General features: G+C 39.2%; 1 protein-coding gene across 2 annotated transcripts in view; it reads left to right on the forward strand.

Annotated features, from left to right (window-relative positions):
* bicd2a (BICD cargo adaptor 2a) overlaps positions 1 to 14,315 on the forward strand; it is a 78,640-nt gene extending 64,325 nt beyond the window's left edge. Inside the window, exons 7-8 of one of the 2 annotated variants that reach the window (XM_086001671.1) lie at positions 8,980 to 9,190; positions 12,373 to 14,315. In XM_086001671.1, the coding sequence (XP_085857797.1) occupies positions 8,980 to 9,190; positions 12,373 to 12,378 (217 nt within the window). In that variant the 3' untranslated portion in view covers positions 12,379 to 14,315. Of the gene's footprint in view, positions 1 to 8,979 lie in introns of both variants that reach the window. The other variant, XM_086001670.1, reaches the window with a different exon arrangement.
* The last annotated feature ends 5,680 nt before the right edge of the window (positions 14,316 to 19,995 follow it).

The raw sequence follows: 19,995 nt of genomic DNA on the forward strand, positions 1-19,995 counted from the left end.
CTGCTCTTCCTGGGGCTGTGCAGGGGCTGAGACGGCCATCTCAGTTGGGTGAGGAATCTGGGGTTCTGACCGAGGGCTCCGCAGTGGCATTGTCGTGTGAGCGCTTGGAGAGGAGCCCACACTTTCTTGTTGTCTGCCACCAACATCCCTCTCATGGGTCACCCGCAATTCAGTGCTAGCAAGTGGCTGGAGAGCACCTTGCTGCACATCAGTGGGGCCATGAGGACCAATCTCTGTACTGACAATCCTCATAACGGGGACGTCCATGTACCTCTGGTGTCTCTCCTCAATAGATGCCCATCTATCCTCCATAGCAGACAATCTATTTAGAAGAGTCACCATGTTCTCCTGAGTCTGGCGACTTATGTCCTCCATGGAGGTTATCACCCTCTCCATGGAGGTTGTCACCCTCTCCATGGCGGCACATTCATGCGCCATTGCCTCCACAAAGGCAGTGCTTGTGTTTGAGAAGGACTTCCCCATTCTCTGCACACTCTGTTACCCTGGATGCAATCTTTGTCAGAGACTCCTGCACTTGTTCCTGGAGTTCCAGCACCGCTCTCTTTCTGGATGACCCCAGAGGCACAGCGTCCACATGCGGCTGAGTAGATCTAGGAGCGTCCTCCGACGAGGACTCTCCATGCTGTCGCTGTCTCCACCATCTGCTGATGCTCACTTGTGAGCTTTGATACACCAGGTGACAATACTACTCTGTCACGAAGGCCCTGCCGAGGTGTGCATTTCTGTGCTGGTGCTGGGTGTGCTGAGTCCTGGTGATGCTGCTCCCTCGGAGGCTGTAGGTTCCTCTGAGAAGTCGTCCGGCTCTTCCTCCTGGACAGTGGGGAGGGGGGCTCTCGATGGTCCTGTGGGAGAGTAAAGGCATGAGTTAGAGATCTGATTTTTATGTAGCGGACGCATCCTTTTGTGCAGATGATCAAAAGTCAATCTTTATGAACATCATATGCCATTGCAGTCAATCATGAAATCTAAATGCGAGGGTTGAAAATCCATTCTGTCACCAGCTTCGTCTAGTGCACCCGTCTCTCCGTCCCCCACTTCCAGCTCCTCGCCACCTCCCACAATCTCATGAGCAGCCTCCTCAGCACTTGTCAATATCGCCAGGGATAGTGGTCCTCCTCCTGTCGATGCTCTCTCCCTTTTATTGTGGGCTATCTTTTCCTGCAAGGAGGGACACAAGTGGAGTTTCAGCGAGAGTGATGGAGTGACTCTGAAGAATCCATAACATAGAAGCTTAGAGGGAGACTAAGATGGAGTGAGGTGCCAAGAGGAAGCTGCCTCCCTGTGCGTTGTTAGCTGTTGTCATTGCATAACAGTGAGAGCAAGTGTGAGGGGTACATAGTAGGATGGTGAAGTGATTCAGTACAGAGAGAGCGATGGATAGGTAAGGGTACAAGGGAAGTAAGTGTAAGGTGGGATGTGGAGGAGCAGGCTTACAAAGCAGCGTGCTGGTGATGAGAAGGGAAGCAGATTGAAGGCAAGTGTGATGTGATACTCTTGATGATCGCAGAAGATTATTAAACCGTTTTCGGCACTGGACCCAGGTGCGTGAACATAAGGGCCTTGCGCTTACCCTCCCCAGCAATGTGCAGCCAGGCTGCCTTTGTTTGTTGAGGAGGCTTCCTACGGCCATCGGGAGGGAACAGAATCTCCTTGCGCCCTCTTACTCCCTCCGCAAGAGCTTGGAGGGAGTCCTCATTGAACCTTGGAGCAGCCTTGGCTTTGGCAGCACTCATTGTAGCCTGGACCCTTACAAACAGCAGCAGAAAGGAGAATGAGAGGCTGAGGATACATGGGGCCCCTTAAAAACAACTGCAGCAATGACGTCATCAGTGGAGAGCAACAGACACGCTCCCACTCATTGGACCGGGCAGCGCGCACGATGGGACTAATTAGGGCACTTAAACTAAAATCTGACCTCTGTAGCAGCTGGAAGCGGGACCGGAACCCGCCCACCAGGCAACCCGACTCCAACCCGCCGCCTCTTTCAAATTTGCAGCCCATGAGTGGGCAAAATCAGAGAACTTTGGGCCTGCTCTTCGGTACCCTAAAATGGAAATTATAAATGAAATGCATTTTAGATATAATGGGACGTGGAAATTTCTTAATGCAGCCGGGAAAGGAAGCCCCTAGGTTTCCTTGTGGGGCCTGGAGGAACACTCCTGCTTCTCCTGGCCCGTGAGGAAACCTTTGATTTAAAAAAAAAAAAAATTGGATGTCCTTTTGGCCCTCTTCTGGGTCTGGTGTTCCTTTGTACTTGGTGCTCCTGGCAAGGCCGGTACTGGGTGCTGAATGCGGCTGCTGAGTTAAAATAACGGGGTCTGAATTATGTCATCAGAGCCTGACTTTTGAATTTCAATGAGCTTCTTGTCTGCCTGGTGCGAGGGGCACACTAGGTGGCTAGGATGCACTCGTTAAAATGGCACACGGTTCAAGGATCAGGTGAGTAGGTCACTGCAAGCATTTTAACCCTCCACGTGTCCCGTTCAGTCGGGCACGGGGTTAAAATCTGGCCTTTAGATTTTATTGGTTGTAGCAATTAAAATGCATCGTCATTCTAATTTGCCTTTTGATGTGAACGAGACACTACCTTTTCTACTTGATAGTATTTTTGAAAAAGGCTCCAACTAGCACAGGCACAAGCATGATGGGCTGAATGGCCACATTCTGTGATTATATCCTCTGCTTTTTACTATTGGGAAAATTGATATAGAAAAAAATACATTTATTTTATGGCATTGTTGTTGTACCATCACTTTCTGCCATCATTACAAGTATTTTTCATTAAATAACTTTGTTTAGTCACTTCATTAGTATTCAGATGGTGAGACTTGATCGTATTCAAATCTGTGTTTTTGCAATCCAGGGAGCTTGACACATTCATGCACACAACAAAAGTGTTTATGCTAATTGCCAGGGTGCTGTGAGAGATGTGTACTTTCACTGAAACTTGTTTTGCAGTATCCCTTGCTATACATTTTTAGGAATATATTTATTTGAACAGAATTTTGCTGAACACTTTGTTTCAGGTTTTTAATCCCAATTCATTTGGACTTATTTACAACTGTTTTCTGTTAATTTGCCAAGTTAAAGAAATCTGTGCATCCTGAAACATTTTTACAAGCCTTGTAGCTTTACAACATCTGAAGGAACTCAGCAGAGCTTATCCCTGTTAAAGTATAGAAAGATTGAGGTTAGAGTTTGTAAAGCTCATTAAAATGGTCAAAAATTAATTTTCATGAACATTTGTTTTTTATTACTAAAAATGTATTATTAACATGGTAGTGTAGAATTACCATAAATATTCTTTTTAATGAATGGAATGTTTTCACTATAACCTACAATCCATTTTATCAAATAATTCTTTGTTCCAAATTACAGCCTCAAATGTTTCCTTGTTTTAAAAATGAGCTCCTCAGTAGCCCTATTACTAAAGATGCATGCTTGACGATCAGAAGACCATGGGATTAAGTTCCAAGACAGTTTTCTAGTCTAACACACCAGCTAACTTTGTGATCAGTTTAGCAGTTTGTTTTGGCTTGCCCTTGAGATTAGGTACTGCAATTCAGACAGAGAGCTTTTCTCACATAGGTGCATAGAATCTGGAATAGGCCGTTCAGCCCCTCAAACCTGTTCCGACTTTCAATTAGATCATCTATACCTCAACTCCATTGACCCGCCTTTGATCCATAGCCCCTGGTACCTCACTTAATAAAAATTCTGGCGATCTCCGTTTTGAAAATTTAAATTGATCCAGCATCCACAAGTGCTTCCTGATTTTACTTGTGTGAATGGTTTAGCTCTAATTTTAAGATTCTGGCCCCTTGTTTTGGATTGCCCCCACCAGAGGGAATAGCTTCTCAGTATCTATTCTAATGAATCCTTTTATCATTTTAAACACTGCAGTTAGATTATCCATCAAACTTCTAAATTCAAGGAAATACAACTCGAGTTTAGTAAACCTGTCCTCCTAATTTAACCCTTTAAAAAGACAGTATTATTTTGGTAAATTTGCGCTGTACACCCTCCAAGGCAAATGTATCCTTCCTGAGGTGCGGTGCCCACAACTGAACGCAGTATTCCAGATTGGTTCTGACCAAGACTCTATATAACTGAAGCATAACTTCCTCCCCTTTGTATTTCAAACCCCTTGAGATAAAGACCAACAATCCATTAGTCTTTTTGATCACTTTTTGTACTTATGCACTAGCTTTTAGTGATTTGTGTACCTGGACACCAAATTCCTTTGCTCTCCACAATTTCTATCTAGTCTCTCGCCATTAAGAAAATATTCTGATTTGCCTTTCATAGAATCATGCAGCACAGAAGGAGGCCATGCAGCACAGAAGGAGGCCATTCAGCCCATCGTGCCTGTGCCAGCTCTTTAAAAGAGCTATTAAGTTAAACCCACCGCCCCACTCTTTAGCCCTGCATATTTTTCCTTTTCTAGTATAGATCCAATTCCCTTTTGAAAGTTACTATTGAATTTGCTGCCACCATCCTTTCAGGCAGTGCACTTCAGATCATCATAACTCGCTGTGTAAAAATATTTCTCCTCTTCCCTCTGGTTCTTTTGCCAATTATTTTAAATCTATGTCCTTTGGTTACCAATCCTCCTGCCAGTGGAAACAGTTTATCCCTATCTACTCTATCAAAACCCCTCATAATTTTGAACACCTCTATTAAATATCCTCTTAACCTTCTCTGCTCTAAGGAGAACAGTCCCAGCTCCTCTAGTCTCTCCTAAAAACTGAAGCCCTTCAATCCCATGTATCAATATAGTAAATCTCATCAGCATGCACTCCAAGGTCTTACTTGGATCAACAGTGTGATGATTACCTCTCACTTCCCTACATTGAACAACCTCTGCCACAGATTTGCCAACTCACTTAGTCTGTCTGTCCCTTTGCAACCTCCTGCTACACAACCTGCTGTTCCTTCTAAAGAAGAGGAAATAATGATGCTCCCCAGTCCTAGCCCAAACACTCAAATTTGTCACCAAAAGAGGAACACTCAAATTTGTCTTCTATTCTCTAGAATTCACAGCAAACTATATCAACATTGAGACACATTTTCCCCACCCCCAACAAAACCTTGCTTCATTAATCACATGTTTGACCTTTGCATGTAACTTTCATTGGAGCACTCAGTTTAAAATAGTGCAGCCATTAAATGCTACTAAAATGCAAAGCAAGTAGATTCCCCCCCAAAATTCTTGTATGAAGTCAAACAAGTTTTCATCACTAAAAATCACCATGAAGCATGAATTGCTGAAGGCAAAGCCATTGCAGAAGGCGGCCACAGACAGGTATCATGGACTATGTTAAATTTTGGCAAAGCAAAAGGCAGCTTTCACTGGTCATGATCTTAGTCATAAATGTGGCTCAGGTGATTTCATTGTTAAAAGAAAGGGACAAAATTGGACCCTAGAAATTATAAGCCTGTGAACTTTTGATAATGGTAGTAGGGAAACTGTTAGGAGGTTACACATAGTGATATATGATCACTTGGAGGGTTTGGCAGTTATTAAGGAGCCAGCATGGCTTTAGGAGACTTGCGTCTTGCCTCACTGAGTTCTCTAAAGAAGTGACCAGAATGATGGATTATAGATAGTTTAGCATATGACGTATATCTTGACTTCCAAAAAGTGTTCAAAGTATCTCTTAGATGGCGGTTAGAAAAAAATAGATCTCATGGGATTTTAGATAGTTATTACAATGGATAGGTATAGGTGGTAGAAATCTGGTTGAAATTACTTAAGCGGAGGAGTGTATCTGATTTGGGGCCCAGTTACAAGCAGAGTTCCTCAGGGCTCTGTTCAGGGTCCAACATTTCTATTCTTCATCTAGAGGAGAGCCTAAATAGTATCTTTTTTCAAATTAGTGGACGATGCAAAAATATGCTTAAGGGCTAGTGATGCAGACAGAACAGTTAGGTTGCAGGCTGATTTAGATTAGGTGGGTGAGTGAGTCACGTGTGTTAAATGCCAATTAATGTAGACAAAGTCAGTGTCCTCTATTTGGTATTTGGAAACTCCAGGCATGTCTATACCATGCATGGATACCTTCTCAAAATAAAATACTAGGGAAGGGACCTAGATTACTCAATAAAGGTGCACAAGCTGTGTAAGGTTTCAAAAAGAAATACTTCTCTACAGCAGAGAGTCATCTCCCTCAGGAAAAAAACTGCGGAGACATAAGGATGGGATTGCTACAGCAGGTTTATAAGGAACTTACGTCCCTGAGAGCAGAAGCCATCTCATTATAGGAGATAAGATTAGCATGAATTCATAAGCAACTACAATCTCCTGGAGCATGTTTGATTGCTTTAGAATCTGTCTCTGTCTCATGTTCCACCCTACATAAATGAGTGCATCCTACACTGAGTTCCAATCCTCTCCCATCCCTGTCCTCATCAATTGCATTGATTTCAATTACAGTTCCCACCACAGCCCCGCTCCTCTCCACCTATCTCTGCAACATCTCCAAGCCCTACGTTCCCACGTGTACCTTCTGCTCTTCTGACTTTGGCTTCCTTTACCTTCCCACTTCCTCTGCTCCATCTTTTTAGCAACCACCTTCACCCCACACTCTGGAATTCTGTCCATAAATCCGAGCATAGAAGGTTAAGGGAGAATCCAATAGAAGTGTTCAAAGTTTGAAAGGGTCAACTGATAGATTATATCCACTGGTTGATGGATAGATCAGTAATAATAGAAGCAAAGATCTTGGATAAATACCAAAAGTGTAAAGGGGAGTGTAGATTTTTTTTTAATGCAGAAGTTCTTTTTAAAATATGGAATGCTTTGTCATAAGTGACTTGAGTTGATTACAGCATTTAAGAGGGAATTTGATCAACACTGACATGGAAATATTACAGGGTATGAGGGAAAGAGTTTAGAGTAGATAGCTCTAATGTGGAGAGAGCACTGGAAAAGTGGACTAAAGGACGACCTTATTTGCTGAAATCTTTGATTCCATGGTGAGATTTTCTTCTCTAATCATACATAATTTATTATTATGCTTCAGATTATTAAACTCTACAAAGATTCACCAGGTAGGATATGAATAGGTGTATGCTGTCGAGGCTTCTGTTGCAATTGCTACAGTGACTGCATGTTGGCTTTTCATATTGTAGGAGTGTGAGAGCTGTGGAAGTTTATATTCTAGCACCCTCTGCTGTTTAATTATGGAATTCATGTGCTTGCAGTCAGTTACCATTATGTCTCTTTGATTACTAAATTAGTCGTCATATTTCTGCAGTCTGTCTTCATCCTTTTCTGGGGTCACCTCAAGTAGTACATTTTCACAAATGTTTATATGTCAAAGTACTGTTGCTTCCAAGAAATCAATCAATGTGACCAAAGCAGTTCAATTTTCCCCTACAAATTTAGCCAAATGTTGGACAAGCAATTCTCAATCAAAATAATGGAAATTTCTGGTATTCATAAAATGGCTGAAAGAGAGTAATGTATTTTTAGTCATTACTAATTTTTCCTCCAATTTTCTTCCCTCCTTTCATGGAAGTGCTGACTCGTCCTGGGGTATAGTTCCACAGCAGTAGTCAGCTACAGGTAACTTGCCCAAGTGGGAGCCTTGCCTCAGTGAGTGTCAGTGAGTTCAATCTTATACTCAATCTGCATCCAGCTACATACACTTCCAGCAGAAATCACTACAGTATATAGTGAGCAGTAGCCCTCTGAGTTGTACCATCTCTACAGCCACCCCAGTTGAGATCAGCAAATTCAACATAGGCCTAGGACCTTCATATCTGTGTGGCTCAGAGGTGATTTATGGCTGAGCCTTTGGAGGAAGAAGTTAAAAAAAAAATTTAATCTAATGTAAATTCAACTCTCGTTATTTTTCTGTATTCTTCTTTTCATTTGAATTTGATTGGAATTATTAAGAATTGCAACTCCTGAAGTATATATGCAAGGAGGAAAGGAGCTTTGTGTTTAGCTTCTGCATTATAGTGATGGTCAGTTCAACTGCACAACATAGAATCTATCAAATATAATTTAATTGTAAAGCACAGCTGCAAAGCAAAAAACTTAAAAATATTCTAATAAAATTACTGAAATATCTCTTCAATAACTGATCAAATTTCTAATTTAAAAAAAAGGCAAGTATTGGAACAAATAGTTTATCAGCAATGAAAGTAAACTTCACACTTTCCTCTCCTTGTTCAGCTGGGGAGTTTGCAGTTGCCTGGTGTAAGATGGCGGCAGCAGCAGGTGACTCTCTGAATCGGAACTGTGTTTTTTACTGTTTTATTCCTGATACTACGTCATAACTTCAACACCACAACATTTATTCAGTGCATTTGGTCTTTTGTTGTCTCCTATGCTGATTGGTGTGAATGTTGATGCTTAGTTAAATGCAGTCTGTTTTCAAGGTGTCTGGAAATTTTCACATCTCCACTTGTTTACACCACTGATCATTGAAAACATTGTCATAGGCATATAACTTGGTCCATTATTATTCATTTTCACTGTTCAGACTTATACTTAACTCATATGCTTGTGCTTGCTTCTGGGATATTTCATGTAAAAAAGAAAGGACTGTTGCTCTACCTCTCATTATTTTTGACAATAGTACTGAAATGTATGGCATAAATATTAAAATAGACTTTGCAGTTTATGGTCTCTTTATGCAGGTCTATTTATGTTTTACAATCTTAACTACATCCAATGCCATTTATGGTTCTGATGTATGTAAACACTGAAAAAAAAATTGGTTCTAATTATATCAAGTTTCAATTATTTCTCATCTTTGGGATTTATTGCATTATATATTGATTTTTATATCCTTCACCAGCAGAACTTCAGTCTGTTGTAGATCAAACCAAACTAGAATAGATGAAAATATCAGTGGCGTTAACTGACAGAATTACGCTGGTTAAATAATATTTTTAATAAAATACATTTTTTGAAAATTAGAAGTTCATGATTTTGTATTTCAGATGCGATGAATACGTAAATCAGCTTGACGAAATGCAGCGTCAACTCGCTGCTGCTGAGGATGAGAAGAAGACACTGAACTCTCTTCTCCGCATGGCCATTCAGCAGAAACTGGCACTGACTCAGCGGCTGGAGGACTTAGAGTTTGATCATGAACAGTCCAAGCGTGGCCGAACCAAATCGTGGACCAAAACCAGAGCTAACAACCCCAGTGTAAGTCATGTGCGCTCTTGTGTTGTCAGACAAGAGGGAGTAGTTGTCAGTAACCAGATGTATTGCAGTGAGAAGTACAAAATCTACTGCGATTGATCGTGGTATGTAGGGGGTTCGCAAGAAGTTGGAAAGTAAATAGATGTAAAACTTTGGTGTGCAGCGCAACGTTAATGCCCTGTTTTCTTAGTATTGCAGTGAGTTCATCTGTATTGGATTGTTAACCATTACTTAATGTATGGAGATGAAGTAACTGCATTCGTGTAGCGTAAATATCTTGTAATATAGGGCTTTAATTGTGATACCCGTACATTATATGGGTAGTATGGTATCTCTGAGGTGTCAGTTCATCCTAACGGCCTGCTCCAGCACCACTGTCTGAACTGTACAGCACAAATGTGCTTTTTTTCCACCAAGCTTTAGTTTGCACTTCACCTTCTAGACAAAGGGTTACATTTAACAATTTTGCACATGTTTACAGTATTGATATATGCAAATTCATCCCTTCCCAATTCAAACTCAAATTTTGTTTTACCAAAATTATGGTCAAGATGTGCAGTTTTATAAATGTTTTGGGAGAACATTTGTAATTGCTTTCATAGTGTAAAGGATCTTGGAGTTTTCCATTTACTAATGGTGCTCTTGAAACTGTTTAAGTACATTAGTAAGTGAAGATTATGTCCCAAACAAGAGATTCAGTTGATATTTTGTTTCTGTATATACCAGTATTCAAAAACACAATGCAATGCTTCGGTGCTTGTAAGCCATTAATTTCAAAATGTCTTCTACAACTTATATTTATTTATTAAAGCACAGACATTGTGGGACTCTCCATTATGTGTGACAATATAGGACAAGAAGAAAGTCCTAACATTAAATAAATGCTAGCAAATTCAAAAATTAAAGTCAATGTGTTAATTTTTGTTTTATAAGAATATATGCTTTGAATTTAGCAGAAGCAATACCTGCGATATGACAGCAACACACATTCAGCAAAATATACAGCCTTTCAGTGCTGTTACTTTAAATAAGCACAAAATAAAACACACATAATGGACTGAGGGTGCACCAAGTTTGATAATGAACTGCCTGTTATCAAACATATGGTTTATTTTAACATGAAACCCTGTCTTGTCTGTCACTTACAATTTGCTTTGTCTGGATACAAGTCCTACTTGAAGCAATGTAGGAAAATATTATTAATCTTGCCATTTCTCATCGATTGTCAGCAGCTTTGTTTTTCCATACCATCGCATTGCCTATAAGTAGTCAGGAGGTATTATTTTAATAATACAAAAAGTAAGTGCATTGCTTGCCGCCTTGTCCCAGAAAGGATCATGATGAGGAATATTAATATTTTGACTTGGAAAACCCATACTTTGTGATATGTAAGGTTAAATATTTCACCTCATTAATTTATTTCTTCAAAGAAACTTTATAATTCTCCCTTTTCCCACTTTAAAATGAAAATCTGCCACAAAAATGACCACAGTTTTCACAAGTATTTAATTCAGTTCTAGTTCTGTGTCTATTAATTAAATATGTAGGGTCAAGATTTATTCTATACTGGACTGGCCACTAGTGCAACAAAAGTCTGCAATTGATCACTGTTCTAGTCCTAGTTCAAACGTACTAAAGTATACTTATTACTTACTATTGTTGTGGAGGTAGTATGAAATGTAATTCCAGAAACTGAGCTCCATAGTAAAGGCATTCAAACTAAATGTTAGTTACCATATGTAGCAGTAATGCGACAGAATATTTCCATTAGTGTAAACACACAGTAGTTTATACTGTAAATGTTGAGTGTGGGTTTTCCATTTTCTCCTTTTCTGGGGCTGCTGGCTTAGGGTATGACTTCATGGTCAAAATAACAGGACTACTTTTGTCCTTTTAGCTTCTCTCAGTAGTTTGATATGTATTATTCTCCTGCCTGTGAGCTTTAAAATTACTTTAAAGCAGGATTGAATGGTAATATTGTTAAAAAAGATAACATTTAATGACGCAACATATTTTGGGACTAATGAGGAGTTGGATGCTTTTTAATTTAATCTCAATGTTTCTTATATTTGCCATTGCTGAATCTTTGTATACAAAGGATTTCTGTTAAATTCAATCCTGCTTTAGTCTTCTATGCTGCACAATCCTTTGAAGGCCTTTTGATCTACTGATACTTATCTTAATTGCATTGTGGGTTATTAATAAATGCCAATGGTTTGAATGAACCTAGCATTTAGAAATGTGACATTAAACATTTTTGTTCTATTTGAAGCAGATACATATTTGCTTCCAATGTTTCAGGAAACTTTTTAACGATGCAGTTGCTTCCTTGCAGTAGTAGCAAAAGTAAACAATCACCAAATTTGATACTTGCAAAACAGATTTTGTAAAGTAACTTTGGGCAAATGTTCAAAATGTATTTTAAAAGTATAAGCTAATTTTGTGATATGGCAGTGTGTCTAAGTTTGCTGAAAATTTTGGAATATGCATCTATATACCTAGTGTTATCTAACAGCTGTTAGGGCACAGCATGAGAAATCAATATATTATTGCCTACCTCTGTTAGCAGGCTGTCCTTTGGCTTCTGGCTGTATTTGCTACTCCTTATAGCAGCCTGCATTTAATGACCTGCATGTCTCTATAATCTAATGGCTTTGTAAACCAATTCCTGTGGTAAACTGTTATCTTGTTGCATGACCAACATAGGGTCACTCAATACTTGTGAGGTTAGCTTCCTGCAAATGGCTCGCATCATATTAAACCTTGCTTATATGCTTTATGTTCAGAAATAATCCAAAATGGCCACCTTCTCTGATCACTAACAGGCAACTGTTTGCATTAACAGACTAATATGACTAGCAAACCTTGTGCTATGCATTCTTCGTGAATTGCTCCTTGTGCAAGTGTTTATTTTTAATACAATAGCAAAATACTGCGGATGCTGGAAATCTGAAATAACAACAGAAAATGCTGGAAACACTCAGCAGGTCAGGTAGCATCCGTGGAGAGAGAAACAGAGTTAAAGTTTCAGGTCTGTGACGAAGACCCTTCGACCTGAAACATTAACTCTGTTTCTCTCTCCACAGATGCTGCCTGTACCTGCTGAGTGTTTTCAGCATTTTCTGTTGTTTTGTTTATTTTTAATGAGGTTTTTGGCTAATTTTTTTTTATTTTCCCTTTTTCAGCGATAAAATAGTCCCTGGAGAAGGACTTTCCGACCGAGAGTGCAGTTTATTAAAAAATTGCTAGTGTAGTCTGTTACACAAAATGAACTAATAGTGAAGAAAACGCTATTGAACCACATTAATAATAAAGGCAATTAATTTGCTGTCTTGTTTGTTTTGCATTATAAGTTGCAAATACAAACAAAATAGCATTATTAAAATTGCTGCTGCAGGAAGAGAAACTCACAAGTGTTGAAGAAATCTTCAATGATTTGATTAACATGATGCTTTATGATAGAATATTACACAATTTTGAGACGGTGATATGGTATTCATATATGTTTTGTTGCAATTATTCAGTGTTTTTAATCAGATGTTATACCTGTGCACTTTTGATATTTTTTTTAATTCTTAGAAAGGTAGAAAATGCTGTGGTTTGTGGATATAACTCCTGCCGGTAGTGTCTTTTTTGGTGTGATAGATTTCTGCATCAGCATGCTGCAGAAGAGTCAATTTTATTTTTAACCTGTGTTCAAATTAAATTTTTACACTACCGGGATTTGTGCTTCAGCATTTTCTCCATTAGACTTTGTTTTGTTTTACTGATGTTAACTGCCATGTTCTAAAATCCAGGGTGATCCAATTCTGGGGTTTTCTTGTATATTATTCTTAGGAATAGTTCAATGTAACAAGGAAAAAACTTGACTTTGTTCTGGTATTGGTAATAGGCACTTGAAAAGTAGTGTTACCAACAAATTCCAGGATTTCTGGGTTTAAAAACAAAATCAAGTATCATTGATTTAACAGAATTTTCTACAAATGCGCCAAATAAATTCCAAATTGGAATAGTTTCATTATTTCTTGTTTTGTTTATTGTGCCAAAACTTGGTACATCTAGAAGAAAAATCTATACGATTGTTTGTTGTGGGGTGTTCTGTTTCCATGCCTTGTTTTTGTTAATTCAGCCAGTAGTGCCTTTGATAATTTCAAGAAAGAGTGCTTGTTCCTTTTGTTTTTGCAAACAAAAAAGTATTCAAATTTCAAAAAGAAAACAGAGCAATAAGTGCAACTGAGAACCCCCCCCCTTTTGCACAGAATTTCCACTGCAGTCTTAATTTTACAAATAAATTGTATGAAATTCTTTTCTGTCGATGATACTTCTGAAATGCAGATTCATGCAAATTCAGGGGATACTTATTTTGGGAACCAATCTAGTGACTTTGGATTCCTAACAGACAAATTAAATTGTATTAACACATTTGTGGTTGCAGTACAGAGAGAGGACTGTATCAGATGTATCTTAGCTTTGTTTGGTGATGGTCGCAAGTAACTGGTATTGTTGGCAGATGTGAAAACATTAAGACATTAACTTTCTTTACCAGCCGTGTAATCATTGTGTAAGTTCAGCAAACAGAAAATAAATGCTGCATCAACAAATCATGCCACTTGATTAAACTTGTGATGTTTGTTGAGGCCAGATTCTGACAAATTGGGTCAAATTTAGAAGTAACTTTAAATTAAGTGCAATTTAACTGATGAATTTTAGCATTATTGTGAAAGATATTTTCTGTTCGCTGGAAGAATGGTGTGATTCTTACCTTTTTTTGTTACAGTATTGATCATATGCTCAGTTACATTAAAAATCAATGTACTTCATGTGGGTATTTATTTGAAGCAATGTCACAGTACTGTATTACTTTTTATGTGCATTATCATTTAGTGGCAGGTTGGCCTAAACATAATGTCATATGCATGTGTGCCAGCCTAGAGACCTTTACACAGATTTTTTTAATGAAATTGAAGATTTTTTAAAAAGTGTGGAACTAAAGGGTTCAGAAACTTTGTGAAATATTTGACATTGGACTTGCAAACATGTAAAACCTGAAGAAAGGTTTATTGTACCAGGATTGTATCTGTGTAAAGGTAATCCTATTGGCTATGTCAATAAATGTGATTACAAACAAGACATTGAGTCTGGAGATTTTTATTCTTCTATTTGAATTATATTTAAAAATAAATGAGAACTTGCCTACTTCCTTACTAACATTACTTTTGGAAGTCAGTGATTTGAAACAATTCATCAAATAGTTGAAAGATGATTGTACAATAGTCAACCATATTATCAGAGCCATAGACGTTCAGATCATCACAGCATTTCTAGGAGACTCAAACGTTAAGTCACAGTGGTTGTTTATCAAAAATTATCCAGGTTAAAACACCTATCCGCTAAACTGTTACTGATCTGTCTATAATTTTTTTAATGCTTGCACCTCGCATATGTCCATCACGCCACACCTAAAAGTATCATGCCTCAGACTAACACCTATATAAAGGGTAAAATTCACGATTGGCTGAAATAAGCATTTACCTTTTAAGTGACGATTCAAATACTGAAATGTGAAAGAATCGTAAAATATTTTGTGTAAATAATTTGAGCCACCATGTTTGTTTTAATTAGTGGAAAATGCACCCTTACAAATAAGTTAAGAAATTGAAGAATTCAAAATAAAATAATTTCTGATCAGTTGCCGAACTAATATTGTAAATCCCTGGAAAATATTCTGAGATGGTACACCTCTGTTGGGAGCCCAGGACTTAATTTGGAATACTTGCCTTCAGCTTGAATTATTATTGAAATAAAAACAGAAGATGCCAACAATACATATTACAGTGTACATTCTTCATCAGAACTGGAAACTGAAAGGTAAGTGAAGTTTTCGATGGAACTCAACAAAACAAAAGGTTGTGAGAGGAAAAATAATGAGTTGTGTTAACGGATTTCCCCGTGGTAACTGTCGCAACAAAGGTTTGTTAGTCCGACGACAAGTACTCCGCTTCAGATTCCAGCCCGAGTAGTTTTTAAACGCGTTTTATTTACATTGACTAGCAACAGTATTAGGTTTTTATATAACTGTTCTATAGTATTGCAAATAATACAACTTGGTTCCCATGCCTGGAGTGTTCATTTTTGGCTCTGCCTGCATGGCTGTGGGCTTCTGATTACCCAGAGAGCGCTCTGACCACCAAGAAAACAACACAGCCCGGTTCTCATGCCTGGAGCGACCAGCTACAGCCCACCAGGCTGTCCATGTGGCTCCTGATCACCCCGGGAACACTGTGACCTATAAGCGGAAAATGTACCATTCTTGTACTATACGGCTACCTTGGGCTGCGTCTACGCACAACAGCGTAGGTGTACGTTTGCTGAGGCCACATATTTAGGTGTTTACCCCGCTTCATCTCTGTTCTACAAGCTTTGTATAATTTTGACTGCCTTGTACGATCTCTTGCACGTGGTGTCTCAGCAACTGCTCCCGTATCTCGGTATGGGCCTTCTCTGGGTGCTTATCATTCTCTGTCTAGTTTCCAAACTCTCTCTGCTCATACATTCGTTAGAGAGCTTAAATTGCTAAAACAAAGCATGCTGGGATACTTTGACCAATTTAAATCATTTTAAGATATTTTAACAAGTTGAATGCTCTAAACTTTCTTAAACAGTGGCTTCATTTCCAAGGAGAAGAGAATGCTAGTATGTCAGATATGGATGAGGGTAGGGCAAAAGTGAGACTGAAGTGGAGAAAGGAGAGCAAGAATGAGACCAAAATAATGGAGGAGAGGTGGCCTGACCAGGATCCTATACAAGTTTAACATAACTTCACTACTTTTTAATTCTATGCCCTTAGAAATAAATCCCAGTGCTTAGTTAGCATTTTTAATTGCTTTGCTGACCTGCAGTGCTGCTTTTAACGATTTGTTCACCTCTATCCCTAGATCCATTTGCTCTTTTACCCCATTCAGTTTCTTATTTTCTAAGGTGTGGATGATGTTTCTGTTTTTCCTACCAAGTGCATCACCTCACATTTATCTATGTTAAAGTTCATTTGCCACTTAACTGCCTAGTTTTATAATGTCGTCTTGTATTATGTTGCATTTTTTCTCAATGTTCCTTATACCCTTCAGTTTGGTATCATCTGCAAATTTTGATATTGAGTTACTTGTTCCAAAGTCCAAATCATTAATGTAAATTATGAATAACAGTGGTCCCAGCACTGATCCTTGTGGAACACCACTTTCTACCTTCCTCCAATCTGAATAGCTACCCATTACCCCTACTCTCTGCTTTCTGTTTTTTTGACAATTTGTCATCCATTCAGTTATTTGTCCCCTGACTCCACATGCCCTAACATTTGTCATGAGCCTAACGTGTGGTTCCTTATCGAAGGCCTTTTGAAAATCCAAGAATATGACATCTACTGCATTACCTTTGTCTACTCTTTCCTTTACCACTTCAAAGAATTCAACAGGTTAGTTAAACATGACACAGCCTTTCGGAATCCATTCTGACTTTTTAAATTATATTTTCTGTCTCTAGATGCTCTTTTATCCCTTTTAACATTGATTCTAGTATCTTTCCCACCACTGATGTTAAGCTGACTGGCCTATAGTTTCCAGGTTTTATTCTATCTCCTTTTTGTATATAGGAACAACATCAACTGTCTCCCAGTCCTCTGGCACTATTCCTCTTCCGTGGAACTTTTGTGTATATATAAGCTAGGCCTCTGCTATCTCCTCCCTAGTTTCCTTGAGTATGTGTGGGTGCATACACCATTTTGGACCTTGGGTTTTATCCTCTTTTATTTTTGCTAGTTTGTCAATTATTTTCTCCCTTTCTATCCCAACTGTATTAATCTTTTTAAGCTCATCCTCTAGTGGGTTCCATTTCATGGGACACAGACACCAGTACTGGGACAAGGGGCGCTACCATTCTCCGATGCAACAGCCATCTGCTTTCTGCTCACAAAAGAGGTTTGGTGAGTCTCGAGTACAAGAACTCACCAAACAACAGAGAATGTCAGTGTTTGATAGATTCTCAAAGCTGTCAAACGATGACCATCTGTCAAATTTTTGACCGATGAAACGTCATACGTTGATGTTCTCTGTAATCAGCTTCCCCTTAATTGGCCAATAAGGTCAATCAAGGGAAAATAGTGTGGGTTGGCCACAAGTCGATGGAGGCGGGATTAAAACCCGACAAGCAGCAGTCCCGCCTCCAACATGCCCCCACTGGCAAAATCACCCCCTTTGTCTCTGATCTCCTTCAGCAGTCTAAGATACTACATGATTTAGGGGACCTGTTGGTCTTAAATCTCCCTAATTTACCAAGTACCTCTTACTTAAAATTATCTTCTAAGATATTGGGTATACTAAAAAGAATTGTATGGCAATTTTACACAGCACATTTTTTGGAACTAAGCCGGGAGGGGGTGGGAGGATGGCCGTCGCTAATATATTTCATAGCAGTATATGTAAAGCACTTCCCACCAAATTCAGAGAGTCAGGAATCCTATGGAAAAAATGCACTCCGTGCACAAAGTATTGTTTTAAATCCTGTACAGTATAATGAATACTTCCAAAAATATTAATTTACCATTTTAACTTCAGTCACATTAGTGAGTTTTAACTTTTTCTCTAATTGGCATCAGACTCTTATTACAGGCAGCTGTTTATATATAAGACTTCCATTCTAACTGTTTACATAACAGTTTCAAGCATGATCAAAAATAATGTTCTACACCATTCTCCACCAACATGCCGCCTCTGTTGTCCAGTTCAGTGGCACTGCCTTCACTTTTACTGTTGCCTATCTGATTGTAGCCAGCAATAGTTTCTCTGTCACCCCTTCACTTCTACTTCTGGAGTCCCCATTCTATTCTTACCCCCTTCCTCTTCCTCATCTACATGTCACCTCTTGGTAACATCATCCACAGACCTGGGGTCAGCTTGCACAAATATGTTGACAACATCCAGTTCTACTTCTCAATCCCTCCACTGCATCTGTGTGGTCAGATTGCTTGTACGGTAATCAACCTTGGATGAGCCGCAGTTTCCTTCAGTTATACATTAGGAAGACAGCCATCGTCTTTGGCCCCCACCAGAATCTGCGTACCCTTGCCACGATTATAATCCCCTCCCCATCAACTGTCTTGGGCTGGCACAGACAATTTGCAACTTCAGTGTCCTTTTCGACCCTGAGCTGACCTTTTGACCCCATACACAAAGACCACCTACTTCCACCTTCATAACGTCACCTGCCTCCACCCCACCTCTCCATCTTTTCACTCCTCTCCCTCCCAGCATCAGCTCAATTTCATCACTACACCTACCTCTTCCACTTTGAGCTACCTGCTCATTTCCTGTACTTTCCCCTCCTTTGCTCCACTGTTGCCTCACTCTCAACCCTCATCCATTCCCCCTCCAGTCCCACTTGTTTCCTTCAGAGGCTTTGCTTTCAAAATTCAACATACTGTACATTTAAAAAAAAAATAAAGAAATCAAATTAGAATGAGGAATGTCACTGCTAGATTGGAGGTGTAAGATTAAAAAGTACAACAAAACACAGGTGGAAACTTAGCTACAAAATTGAACTTTTTGAAAATTTAAAGTAACTAAGTCAAGAAAGACAAATTCTATTTCTCTCTCGGCCCCCTTTCACTTTGACCCTAGTCTGTCTTTGTATTTCTCACAGATGTAAGCAATAATTAACATTCACCTTTTCTAACTGTCAACAGAACATAAATTAGATAATTATTTGTCTTCAAAATTAATTATTTTTTAATTGAACTAATATTCACGCAAAGAGTGGCCAATGTAGTATCCATTTAGAAACGCGAGCTATTCTGGGTAATTACAGGCCAATTAGTTTAACATCTGTGGTAGGGAAAATTTTAAGAATCTTCAATTAAAAATAGATGTAGTTAGCACGGAATTCAAAAGGGACCAGTATGCAGTTGCTGTCATGTACATGGACTTTTAACAGTCTTTGACCAGGTTTCGCATAGAAGATTACAGGGTATGAAATTTGGGGGGGGAGGGGGGGAGGATAGCAAACTGGATTAAATATTGGTTAGAAAAGAACAAACCGTGTAGGAGTTGAGGGCAGTTTTTCACAATGATTGGAGGTGGGTGGTGGTGTCCCACAGGGTTCAGTTCTGGGGCACTTCTGTTCTGTGTATATAAATGATTTTGATGTAGGCCTAGTGGGAGTGGTATTGAACCATGTAGATTATACCAAAATAGGAGATATAGTTAATTCTTTAGAAGACAAAAGGAAGCCACAAAGTCATATTGATAAGATGGGGAATGGGCTAAAAAGTGGCAAATGGAATTCAAGGTCAGGAAGGGTACAGCAATTTAACTCTGAATGGAAGTAGGCTCAGTGCTGTGAAAGCGCAGAGGGATTTGGGGGTCATGGTACATAAAAGACAGCACTGCGAGTTGATAAAGCTGTAAGAAAGCTAATAGGATTCTAGAAAGAGGTAATGATGAGTGTGGTAAACCACTTTTATCGTTCACTATCGTTACACTATGGTTATCACTGTTATATCGTTACTCTATGGTTATCACTGTTTACACTGTTGTATCACTACACGAGATCGCCTCCTGTCACGCTGTTATACCTGGGCTGACCACTGCTGACTGTGCCCATGGCTCCACCTACCTGCCCAGGTATAAAGGTGGTCGACTGGCTGGTATTCCTCCTTGTTGGATCCGATCACCCACGAGGGTGGGCTCTGTTATTTAGCCAATAAAAACCTATAGTTACTTTCTTAACTCGTCGCTTTTCATTGGATGAATTGATAGGTA

Source organism: Somniosus microcephalus, chromosome 11 (assembly GCF_052327205.1).
Source record: "Somniosus microcephalus isolate GS21.2 chromosome 11, FLI_Smic_1.0, whole genome shotgun sequence".
NCBI classification, from domain to species: domain Eukaryota; kingdom Metazoa; phylum Chordata; class Chondrichthyes; order Squaliformes; family Somniosidae; genus Somniosus; species Somniosus microcephalus.